General features: G+C 34.6%; 1 protein-coding gene across 11 annotated transcripts in view; it reads left to right on the top strand.

Annotated features, from left to right (window-relative positions):
• Nucleotides 1-12059, top strand: part of RIPK2 (receptor interacting serine/threonine kinase 2) — a 47990-nt gene extending 35931 nt beyond the window's left edge. For 6 of the 11 annotated variants that reach the window (XM_085021109.1, XM_085021108.1, XM_085021107.1 and 3 more), the window contains 5 exons: nucleotides 4205-4290; nucleotides 7379-7468; nucleotides 8819-8912; nucleotides 10523-10678; nucleotides 11234-12059. In XM_085021109.1, the coding sequence (XP_084877235.1) occupies nucleotides 4205-4290; nucleotides 7379-7468; nucleotides 8819-8912; nucleotides 10523-10678; nucleotides 11234-11556 (749 nt within the window). In that variant the 3' untranslated portion in view covers nucleotides 11557-12059. Of the gene's footprint in view, nucleotides 1-4204; nucleotides 4291-7378; nucleotides 7469-8818; nucleotides 8913-9305; nucleotides 9528-10522; nucleotides 10679-11233 lie in introns of all 11 variants that reach the window. The other 5 variants (XR_014843022.1, XR_014843023.1, XR_014843020.1 and 2 more) reach the window with 2 other exon arrangements.
• Nucleotides 12060-12935: the final 876 nt, after the last annotated feature.

Raw genomic sequence — 12935 nt, 5'->3', positions numbered from 1 at the left:
ATTTCCAAACTGTTACTGATTTCTTCTCCATTTCCTAAAGATTCTAGCTTTTCTGAAGCTCATGCCATCAGGCAATATGTACTTTTCTTGTTTTTCCCTATTGTTCATCGAAGTCACTGGCTTTTGGCTTACGGACTTCTCTACCCTGCGCTGATCAGTGCTGCTGAATATTTAAGAGGAACCCTCTGCAGATATCTAAGAGTTCTCTGTGTACCTCTCCTCTTTGGTACTCTGTCCAATTAACTCTATCTGCCTCTGCCTACCTTAATTCTCAGTCCTGTCTCCTCAACTCTGAGCATCCACTGTGCTCCACCTGACTTTTCTGTCCCTATAGTGCAATTGGAAACTCTCTCAAGGCAGTAAGCCTGAGCAGTCACGCTATTTTAAGGCTCACCTCCATATATCTAGTGTCCTGAAAACCACTGTTTCATGTATTTTGTCTGTCTAATGGTTGTTGGAGGAAGGAGGGTAAATCAGTCCTTGTTGCTTCATCTTAGCCAGAGTGGAATTAATCGGTTTCTCTCTAAATTAATGGCTAAAACTGGGCATTAAACACTACTTAGCGGAGTTCCCATCATGGCACAGTGGAAATGAATCCAACTAGGAACCATGAGGTTGCAAGTTTGATCCTTGGCCTCGCTCATTGGGTTAAGGATCCGGTGTTGTCATGAGCTGTGGTGTAGGTTGCAGAGGCGGCTCGGATCCTGTATTGCTGAGGCTGTGATGTAGGCTGGCAGCTGTAGCTCCGATTAGACCCCTAGCCTGGAAATCTCCATATGCTGTGGGTGCGGCCCTAAAAAGACAAAAAAAAAAAAAAAAAAAACCCCACTGCTTAGCAATTCTGCTATGTTTCTCAAATGTAGCTGCTATTCGATTCTCAGAGATCAGCTGTTCTTAAAGTGTGGTGCAAAGACCCCTGAGGGTGGGGTTGGTCCCTGAGACTTTTTTTTTTCTTTTTACGGTGGCACCAGGTCAGGGATCAAATCAGAACTGCAGCTGCAGTCAATGCCACAGTCCTAGCAGCACCAGATCCAAGCCACATCTGTGACCTATACCACAGCTTGTCGCAACATCAGATCCTTAATTCACTGAGTGAAGCCAGGGATCAAACCCACATCCTCACAGAGACATCAAGTTCTTAACCTGTGAGCCACAAAACCGGAACTCCCCTGTGACTTTTTATAAGGGGTTCACAAAATTAATTGTTTTTGAAATAATAAATATTATATTATTTTCCCTTTTTATTCTCATCTTATGGAAAAATAGTGGGTTTTTCCAGAGATTAAATGAAGTGTGATGATATCATTGCTCCAATAGATAATATAATGTGTTCTCATATTCTCTGATGTTTTAAAATTTTCCTTTTTAATTTCTAATATACTAAATATCAATAGATATTTGTACATTAACGGTATTGTATATTGACATATACAAAAGCATTTTGGGATACACAATAATTTTGAAGAGTTCCGAGACCTAAAAGTTTGAGAATTACTGACTTAGATGATCATCTTGTACTACTGTAGGAGATGCATAAGTCTCATTCTTCCTGTTCCCCAGTAAAGATGAAATTCCATTTCCACCCCCAAGAGGGAAAGCATCGGAACAACATTTCCAGCTTCTATCTGCCCCTTAGCAGTCCTTGTCATTTGCTAATTTTGGAGAAAAAATAGGCATACTTATCTAGTCCTTTTTCATTTTTCTAAAAAAGTAAGCTTGATTAAGGATGCTTACATTTTCTGCTTCCCCATGTAGAAGCAGGTGAGGCCTGTGGCTTAGTGAGTAAAACTGTCAACTATAGGGGCAAAGTATTGCCAAGTTCATCAGCTACAGATCTAAAAAGGGACATATTCCAATTAGCTTTAGTAATAAGAGTGATATTTTGATCACATCTATCATTATTGTGTGGCTTTTCTTAATAGATTCTGAACTTAGGAAGGGAAGATAGGGCTAATGCATACTGTACGTTGTCCTCTCTTCTTAAACCTCCTAAACGCCATGCACCATATTTCATTTGAGCATTGGGAAAATAGAAACAATGAAAGAGAACTCCCTCATAGTTCCATTACCATATCTACAAACTTGGTTGTACTTTATCTCTCTTTCCTACCTTATCTTTTACAATGGAAAAAAGTATCCTTATACTGAACACAAATGTACAGTATTACTTGTGCTTTGGATACCATTCCCTTCCTTTCTCTAGCATTCTGTTCCTTATATTCTCTCTGCTCTTTGATTGCCAATCTCTGCCCACCAACTGGATCATTCAACTGTCATACAGATATATTCTATTATTATTTCCTATCTTTATATAGGAAAAAATTCTTGACCCTGTCATCCTTCAGCTACTACCTCATTTTTCTACTCCCATTTAGATCTAATACCTTGTAGGAATTGTCCATAATGTCTCTACTTCTTCCCTTCTAATTCATTTTTTAAAAGCTTAGATCAGTGTTTTCATATCTCCACTCTAGCTACATTTGCTCAAGTTACCAAGAATGGCAGTACTGGAAAATCCTTATCTCATTTGGCCTGTCTGCACATTAAATATGGCTGAATGTTTCTCCTTGAAACTTCACTTCTGATGGCTCCCAGGACACAAGAGACTATATTCCCTATTGTCCTCTCTTTCTTAATCTATTTTTCTCTTCCTCTGCTCAATTTCTAACTGTTGGAATGCCTCAGAGCTCTAATGTGGGTCACTTACTATTTGCTGTCTGTATTCTCCCCAGATGATCTAGTCCAGACTGGTTTTATATATCATCTATATGTTAATGATGCTCAATTTTACATCTTGAAGCCTTGGCCTCTCCCTTGTTCATATATTTTAGTAGTAGTAGTAGCAGTAATAGTAAGTGGTAATAATAAGAGTGATTATGAAGGTTTCCACTTGTTGGCTATTCTGCATAATGCTGCTATGACTGTTCATATGAAAGTCTGTGTGTGAATATATATTTTCATTTCTCTTAGGTAACTACCTATGAGTGGGATTTCTTGGTTGTATGGTACATTTATCTTTAATTTTTAAGAAACTGACCATCTGTTTTTCCAAAGTGGCCATATCGTGATACATTCCCACCAGCAATGTGTGAGGTTTTCAGTTTCTCTACATAATTGTCAATACTCACTGTCTGTCGTTTTAAGTATAGCCATTTTAGTGGGTATGGAGTGACACACTTCACTGTTTTAATTTACATTTCCTAATGACTAATGGTGTTAAGCACAGCTGTTTTTTTCAGTGGCTGCAACCACGGCCTGTGGAAGTTCCCTGGCCAGGGATTGAATCTGAGTCACAGCTACAGCAGCAATGGAACCTTTAACTCACTGCACCAGGCTGGGGATCAAATCCATGCCTCTGCAGTGAACCTAACCACCACAGACTGATTCTTAACCCACTGTGCCCCATTGGGAACTCTGGTGTTAAACACATTTTCATGTGCTTTTTAGCTGTTTGTATCTCCTTTGGTGAAATTCAGTCTCTTACCCATTTTTGAATCGGGTTATTTACTAAGCTGTCAAAGTTCTTTTTATATTCTAGATATAAGTTTTTTAGCAGATACATGATGTGTAAAAGTGTTCTCCTAGTCTGGGGCTTGTCTTTTCATTTTTCTTAATAGCATCTTTTGAAATGCAGAACTTTTCAATTTTTTTGAACTCTAATTATCAAAAATGTTTCTGATCCTGTTTCTGATGTTGAAGTCTAATTATCAAATTATCTAATTATCTGATTTTGAAGTCTAATTATCAAAAATGTTTCTGATCCTGTTTCTGATGTTGTAGCTATGAATTATTTATGTAATCCAAGGTTATGAAGATTTTTTTTCCTATATTTACATTTAGGTGCATCATAGTCCATTTCAAGTTAGTTCTGTGTATGGTGTTAAGAGTCTAAATTTATCTGTTTCAGATATCCAACTGTCCTAGTACCATTTGTTGAAAAGACTGTCCTTTCTCCATTGAATTTCCTTAGCAGCTTTGTCAAAAAACAGTAGACCATAATTTGAAGGACTTATTTTTAGACTCTCAGTTCTATTCCTTTGATCTGTATGTTTATCTTTATGCCTGTAATAAAGGCTTGGAAGACAGTTGAATGTCATCAATTTGGGGAAAAATTGACCTAGAGCCTTATCAATTAAATGTTACCACTTATGTTTTTCATTTTAATGATTAAAGGTAATCTGAACTCAATTTTTTTCTTATTTAGAATGTTTAATAGAACTTGAACCTGTTCTGAGAATATTTGAAGATATAACTTTCCTTGAAGCTGTTATTCAACTAAAGAAAACAAAGGTAAATTTGCTAAATGAAATGCTGGAAATTAGAACTTTAAATCATGGAGATTTTTAGTTTAATTTAGTTTCTTTCTATGTACCTTCCACAGATAAAGGCTACAGCACTGAGGCAGTGGAGTTTACCAGAGATTATGAATAGTCTTTAATCTGTGACCAAAGAACATTTCCATTTCATTCAGATAGCCACCTCCAAATTTGAAAGACAGACCTCCCACATATCAAATTTAATTTAAAATGTATAATGAGTGACAGTTATGTACAGTGAATACCCTAAATTACTACAGTTATTTTCTTTTAAATCATGTTTCTTTCCCTAAAGTTTTGATATATACAGAATGAAAAAATGTCTGGGTTATTGCTCTTCTCCTTATTCAGTAGTCTTGAGTTTTTCTGAGGTTTATTGTCAAGTTAAGTTGTAAAATTTTGTTCTCCCACTCAAACACACCATGGGCATAAATAGGTCAAAGTAGCAATTGATGTGAATTATCTAGAACGGTTGTCTTTTTTACTTATTCTGGCTCCTGTAGATCAGAACAATTGAAAGGACCTATTACTGCAGGGTTTTTGTACAATTATCAAAGTTGTTTAAAAAGCAGCTACAGTCCATTTGGGACAGAGTTAACCTAGTTTAATACTTGCTAAGTTTCATTGAACTGTGCTTAAAATGTGATAATAAAAACCATCCGTTTTTAGCCAAACTGTTGATTGTGAACAGGCATAATCTACAATTGATTTCTCACTAAATGACATTGCTTGCCTCCTGCATTTGGCTGGATCTGTTAACATATAACCTTTGGTTTAGAAGGGAAGGTGCATAAAGGAAATGTCTGCCCTTAATCAAACTTAAAATTGCTAATGACAGTATTAGTGCCTGAGTTTTTTAAGGAACTAAGGAGGAAATGTGTTTTAATCTTTTGATAAATTTTCATTGACTTTCCCACTTCTGAATAGGTAGCCTTTTCCAGAATATGCCAGTCTTTCCACTTCTTAGTATATACAAACTTCTAATAACATTTCTATTTGCTTTACCTTTTCAGTTTCCTTTTCTCTCCTCGCAATTTTCTTCTCTTCTGTAGAGCAGAGGTAGATAGAAAGGTCTTTTTTCTTGGTTATAAGAAACCAAACTGGAAGAAAATCAGTTCCTTTTTTTGTGTCCAACCAACTTAAATACTAAGAATCTATATTTAAAACTGTTAATTTAGGGGAGAAATTTTTGCTTTTTAAATAAATAATTTAAATTATATATTTTCAAATACTTGAATAACACTTAATAATATTATTACTTTCTTTGGTCATTGTTTTTAAGTTACTGTATTGTTTTCACTTAGAGTTATTGTAGTTATATTTTCTTTTTTTTTTTTTAATCCTTGTGTCAACTCTATAAATCTGTTAGGGAAAGAGTATCATCTCCACTTTGTATATAAAATAACTGATATTCAAGGAAGTAGTCACATAACACCCTGCATAGCTGAGAGTAGAATGGCCAGTCTAAGAGTAGAATAAGATTTAGCTTAATAAGATTTAATTTAAATTAAGTTAATATAATAAGATTTTTCATAAAGAAATTTCTGAAAACAAAGATCACCATTTAGAATGCCTTGTTTTCTTTGAGTTTCCTACATTTTTTTAGTTCTTTGAACTGACTGTTCTAATTCAGGTTTTCATAAATAGCATCTCTTACATCTTGAGTAATAAAACTGAATCAAAACTGTCTTTCCTTAATATTCCATTTCGTTTCTTTTAGTTCATAGATAATTTAATTGTCATTAACGGACTGTTTAAGAAAAATTATGTTAGTAATTAACAACATTACTTAATCAGGAATTCCCTTGTGGTTCAGTAGGTTAAGGATGCGGTGTTGTCACTGCCACGGCTTGGGTTGCTGCTGGGGCATGGGTTTGAGCCCTAGCCCAGGAACTTCTGTGTGCCACGGGCACAACCAAAAAGAAAAAAAAAAAACAATATTGCATGATCAAAAATATTTCAGTAAATTTAAAAGCACAGAAAAAACTTATATAACAGAGGTGGATCCAAAGATGAGTTTTGAAGTTTCATATGAAAATATATGTAACAAATGTTAATTGGACTCTGTATGAAAAGTACTATGCTAGATAGATTATATACACAGACGAATAGTAGTCTTTCCTCCTAAAACTTCGTAGACCTGTAATGGAGCAGACAGTCATTAAGCATGGATGATGAAGGACTGGGTGTGAATCCCACCAATGTCTAAAGTTCTCTAGAGCAGTTGCCATTATATTGGTTTGGGGAAGAAAAGAAGACTGACGGGTTTGTTTTTAAATCACTCAGTAGTGATGACTACTAATCCAAGCCTAGCTTAGAGAGAGTAAATCACTAAACAATTTTACATTGATGGTACTAAATTGTTTGGTACTAAACAATTTTAGTACCAAAATTATAGCATTTAAATAAATAATTCTGCTTTAAAAAGCTACTATTTATTGAATGTTTCAAAGTAATGTTACTTCTCATCTTCTTTACAATAATACTGCAGAACAGGTATTATCTCCAGTTTACAAATAAGTAAACTAAGATTAAATCTTATGCCCAGAATCAAACAGATATCCTGGGATTCTAAGCCAGATCTGATTGACCCCTATCATTCCTTTAGGGTACTCTTCCTCCTTCACTTATTCCAGCCCTCAATTTCTTATCTACAAAATGAAAATAATAATAGACAATAGTGAATGCTTATAGCTATGGATAGATAGACACACAAATTGAAATTTATTAAGCACATAATTTGAACCAGATACTTTTATATTCATTATCTCACTTAATCTCTAGATTGATCCTGCATGTAGATATTATTGTTTTAAAAGATGAATTTTCTCAAGGTAATCAGTTAATATGAGATAGAATTCAGAGCCTGTGTCTTTAAAGTTATTTCCCCTATTCTACATTATCTCTGCTATAAATTATATACTATATTCTTAACTGATGGAGATTTTCTTTCCTTTGATTTTTTTGTATAAACATATAAAATATGTTAAATAGACTGCATTTCACTCATATAATTTACTAATCACTTCTAATTCAAGTAATATATGTATTATTTATTCCAGTTGCAAAGTGCTTCCAGTACTGTTCACTTATGTGACAAGAAGAAAACAGAGTTATATCCGAACACATCTGTAAATCATGGTTCACAAGAGGTAAAAAAAAATATGTTGATTAACTCAAAATGTGAGAAAAATATGAAAAATCAGTCTATCTTGCTCTTTTATAAATGGGAAGCTAAAGTCCAGGAAGATTTTAGGATTTGTTAGGTAGCCCATGGCAATCTCCAATTTGAAAGCCAGCTCCCCTAATTCTCAGTTCTTGGTTCATTTCATCAAATCACAGTCCTTGTTTCCTTCATAGGCATTGTTTTATGTAATGAACAGTGTTCCAGTGTAGTTCATAGGCAAATCATCAACACAGTTCTGCCACTATATTTATACTTTCTTATCCAAATGTAAAAAAGCTATAATACTAGTTCTTAACCTCTTACAATGATTAATAAAAGGAAAATACCATTTGTGTGGCTATCCAAAAAGAAAGATTTCTTTAGTAGCACTCATTCAGAATTATTTCACAGTAATCATATCTTTTAAGAATATATATGTTGGAGTTCCCGTCGTGGCTCAGTGGTTAACGAATCCAACTAGGAACCATGAGGTTGCGGGTTCGATCCCTAGCCTTGCTCAGTGGGTTAAGAATCCAGCGTTGCTGTGAGCTGTGGTGAAGGTTGCAGACGCGGCTCAGATCCTGCATTGCTGTGGCTGTGGTGTAGGCCGACGGCTACGGCTCTGATTAGACCCCTAGCCTGGGAATCTCCACATGCCGTGAGAGTGGCCCAAGAAATGGCAAAAAAAAAAAAAAGAATATATATGTTCTCTTTACAGATTCAGTAAAGTAATGATACCTTTAAAATGAACCTTAAAACTCAGTATAGTATTTGAATCACCTTTATATACACTCTCTCATTGGATCTTTGAGCCCATACATGCACATTTTGGGGTAAATATTACAAGAAAAGAACCTGAGAGCCATATTGTTTAAATGTCTTGCCAACACTTAAGCAGTAATCCTATGACAGAGCTAGGATTAGGGCCAAGTTTTACATTACTTTTTCTGTGGGTTCTCATTCTTCCATGTTGAAGGAACCTGAGGTATTGAGAATAGGCATTTGCTCTAAATTACTAGGTAATCAGAGTTGCAGATCTCAAATTTTTCATCAGCTGGACATAGTATTAATATTTTGTACATAATCTCAGCTCTTCTGGAATTATGTACAAAATACTGAAAAACTCATATTTTAATATATTTAATTATTTCCCCATCCCCCAATTTGACCTGATTTAAAAAATCAAGTTCATTTTTGTTATTTTATATATGTGTTTAATTTTGTAAGGTATAATTTGTGTTAGTTTTGATTCTTTGTTTGTAATAAGCCAAAAGCAAGAATAATTTTTTAAATGATTTTTCATTAACCTAAATCATTTATCTATTATTTACTTTAGGAATCATGTGGATCTTCGCAGCTTCATAAACCTAGTAATTCTCCAGGAACCTCAAAGTCCCTGTCAGCTACTCAAGACAGTGACTTTTTATCTAGTATGTAAATTTTTCAGCCAATATTAATGGCAGGTTTTCCATTTTCTTTCAAAATCATATTTTGACAAGCAGTCTTTGTTTGTATGGAATATGTCTTTCACTTGCATTCATAACTCGTTTTTTAAAAGTGACAGTCTAAAAATAATGAAAATACTAGTGGGGTATTAAGCAAACACATTTAAGTATTAAAAGCATCATGTTAGACACTATAGAAAGATAAAAAAAAAAATCTCTTGTAAGAAAGAGGAGAAATGTTTCTAAGTGACCATAGCATAAGATAGCAATGTAAGAAGTACAGGGATATAGAGCTGTGGTAGTATAGTGGAAGAGTAACATTTTTAACCAGAGTACTTTCACAACAACCTTGTGAGGGAGATATTCCTCATTTTACAGATTCTTAAGATCAAGACTTCTGGATCACATAGTTAGTAGCTGGGAAATCCAAGATTCGAAGCCAGGTCTTTTGGTAAATATTTTCATGTCACTCTACTACACCATGTTGTCATCATGAAGAAGTTATTTCTGGCTGAAGGTTGGACCTATAGTTATAAAGAATGGGCATTCCAGGCAAAAGGAACAACATAGAGGCAAAGAAGGAAGAAAACACAGAGAACAGTGAGTAGCTGGGATTAGCTGGTAAGGACGGTGAATGAAAGGAGATAAAAGATCAGGAGGGTGGAGTCTTATCATCATGAATTCTAATACCAGACTAAGCCATTTGGGCTCTTTTGCTTGGGTAGGGAACAACTATTGCAAATTTTTGAGCAAGGGTGTGTGACATGATAAAATTTTTGGCTTTAGGAAGCTTCATCCTGGCTGGAATATGTAAAATGTTTTAGAAAGAAAAGAAGACTCAAGGTGGGGAGATGAGTTAGGAAACTGTTGATCTATTACCAAACTACAGGTGTGAGATTATGAGACTTACTCCAGAATACAAGAATGGTGTGAGAGATGCTATGGAGGGCACATTGATAGGACTTTATAACTTTTCACTTGCAGGAGGGAAGTGAGAAAAAAATTTAAGCTGAACAAGTTTGCTGGGAGAACATTGGTATAATTAACAGAATTAGAAGTTGAAATGGCTTTTAGAGTTAAGTTTTTGTTTTTTTTTTTTCTTATTTGAAGTGCATGTGAGGGTAATGTCGAGTGGGCTATTGAAAATATAAGACTAAGATTCAATGAAGACAGAAAATTAAATTACATGGATTTGAAATGAGAGGTGACAGTTGAGGCCCTGAAGTTGAATAAGATTACCAAAAAAGAGTGTAGACAGACACATATAAATTTAGGGGGTATGTTTGATGTGCAGAAGGAGAAAGACGATACAGGAGAAAAAATGTGGGACCACATGAAGAAATAAAATTCCATGATTTATAATTTACATTGGACAGATAAGCACGAACAAAAGTGTTTAAAAAAAAAACCATTCAGCATAAACCTTTTTTTGTTCTAAAAAATATTTACTTGTGAAATTAGGTCTATGAACCAGCTTATATAGTGAAAAATTAAAGACATTGAATACTGCTCTCTGTATGACCCAGATGTTCATATTTTAGCTAATAGGAAAAGCTGAGGAATATTCTACCCCTAAAAGATATTGTCTTTTATAGGAAAAACTCAAGACTTTTCCACGCCACGTCAGTGTCCAGTAAATCGCAGTTGGGACAGTAACATTTCTGTGGCTCAAAGGGCAACATTCTGTGATCACAAGACCACCCCATGCTCTTTAGCAATAATAAATCCACTCTCAGCCGAAGGAAATTCAGGTAAATATATACTGTGAGATGCATTGTAAATTATGCTATTTACGCTACAACTATATGTTCATTAGATCTGCTGTACAAAAAGTTTTATTTATAAATAAATACTTACCATTTGTGAGAAAACATTTAAAATCCCAGAAGATATGGTGTTGACATGTAATAATAGGACTAAATGGTATTGCATGAACATCTGTCTAGGGAGGGACTGCTGAAGAAGGTGTGATTTAATATGTTATGAAAGGTAAACATGTTTCTATTTATTTATCAAATATGCAAGTATCATTTATATTAAAGAAAAAACCCTGAAAAAAAGTGTTATTTGCCTCCATGATTTATAACATGTAAAAAGGTAGTGCTTTTTCTTGGAGGAGGGGGAAGAGAAAACCCAAATATCTGAATGTTTACTGAAAGTTAGTAGCATCCCTCAAAATAGTGGTATTCCATGTTAGCACAATCATAGTAAAATTAGGTTTTATGCCTTATTTTGTTTTTACCTTAATTTTATTCATAGCCACATATTAGTTACCTTCTTACTTTTCATCCCTGGATTTTCTACAGAGCGATTTCAGCCTGGTATAGCCCAACAGTGGATCCAGAGTAAAAGGGAAGACATTGTGAACCAGATGACGGAAGCCTGTCTTAACCAATCTCTGGATGCCCTCCTGTCCAGGGATTTGATCATGAAGGAGGACTATGAACTCATTAGTACCAAACCTACAAGAACCTCAAAAGTCAGACAATTACTGGATACCACTGACATCCAAGGAGAAGAATTTGCCAGAGTTATAGTACAAAAGTTGAAAGATAACAAGCAAATGGGACTCCAGCCTTACCCAGAAATACTTGTGGTTTCTCGACCACCATCTTTAAATTTATTTTAGAATAAAACCTTATAAATAACTCTTTCTCAAGAAGAAAAGTCAGTTTGTAAAAGGGTGTTTTATATTTCTTTTGCTCTGATAGTGTTTTTATGAGATCCATCTGAGTATTAGATATTTTAATGAAGTTTCTTCAGATAAATATTAGTCTCCTTCCATGACATTACAGTATTTTTTAAATTAATAACAGTGGAAAGTTTATATTTTGTTACGTAGTTCAATTTTTTTGTCTCTGGTTAATTGAAATTATTTTTTCAATGTACTAATTATATTTTTCTTGTACATAACAATGTCTTCAGGTTTCATGTGTTTCTCATGGAAACCATTTTCATATTCACTTTCTTTGTGGATTATTTATTACTTGTCTAAGTGTGCATGGTTTTTTTTAAAGTGTACCCTTTAGATTTAAATCAGAGATATTACAGCATTCCTACCCTACAGTCCCATGTTTCTGTCCTCTCCAAAGGTTATTCATTAAACCCTGCTACCTACATTACACTTTTAAATGTTATTGATTGAATTCTTTTTAAAAAATTGTTTCAAAAGATAAAGCAGTACAGGAATTCCCTTGTGGCACAGTGGGTTTAAGGTTCCATCCTTGTCACTACAGCAGCTCAGGTTGCTGCTGTGGTGCAGGTTTTATCCCTGGCCAAGTATCTTCCACATGCCATGGGCATGGCTGCCCCAGAAAAGATAAAGCAATACAAAGTGTATAAAGAAAAGGCTTATATTTCAACATGTGTTTGTATCCCTATTTCTAGCCTCAACTAACAGTCAAGGCAACTGAAGTTAATAGGATGATGCGGATTGTTCCGTTCCTTTCTCCCTGCTCATATTAAAGTATATACTTATTTGGGGAAGAATCTTAATATTATCATCATTATGACATTCATACTACAACCTAATTTGTGCACCTAATAATACAACATGTGCAGCCTTCCAGATCGCATATGAACCTAACTCATTCATTTAATTGCTGCATACTATTATCAGAGCTGCTTTGTTCTCACTAATAATAAAGGTACAATATGAGTTCCTTTTTTGGTTAATGGGTTATGTCACTAAAGTGAAAACTTAGAAGGAATAATAGCCCTTTCCTGAAAATGTTTATTAGCAATGTCAGCAAAACATGGTACAGGACAAATTTGAAAATACAAACCTTCCGGTTGAGCTATGACCCACAGTATAGAGAGAAAAAAAATCAGAAAGGACTAGCTGGCATTGAGAAAATTAAATATTTTATTAAAATAAGATTTTTAATTTCCATTTTGGAGTTGCGCATAACCTGTGATGCCTCATTACTGTGCCTCTGAGAAATATGAAAATTAATAGGGAAGATGGAAACTAAGGATATGAGTTATCTTTTATATCTTACTTTTTAA

Source organism: Sus scrofa, chromosome 4, assembly GCF_054392235.1.
Source record: "Sus scrofa isolate SSC_HxYL_T2T_F1_AM1 chromosome 4, Sscrofa_HxYL_maternal_Yorkshire_Landrace_v2.0, whole genome shotgun sequence".
Lineage (NCBI taxonomy): Eukaryota > Metazoa > Chordata > Mammalia > Artiodactyla > Suidae > Sus > Sus scrofa.
This window is presented reverse-complemented; position numbering and strand designations above follow the sequence as displayed.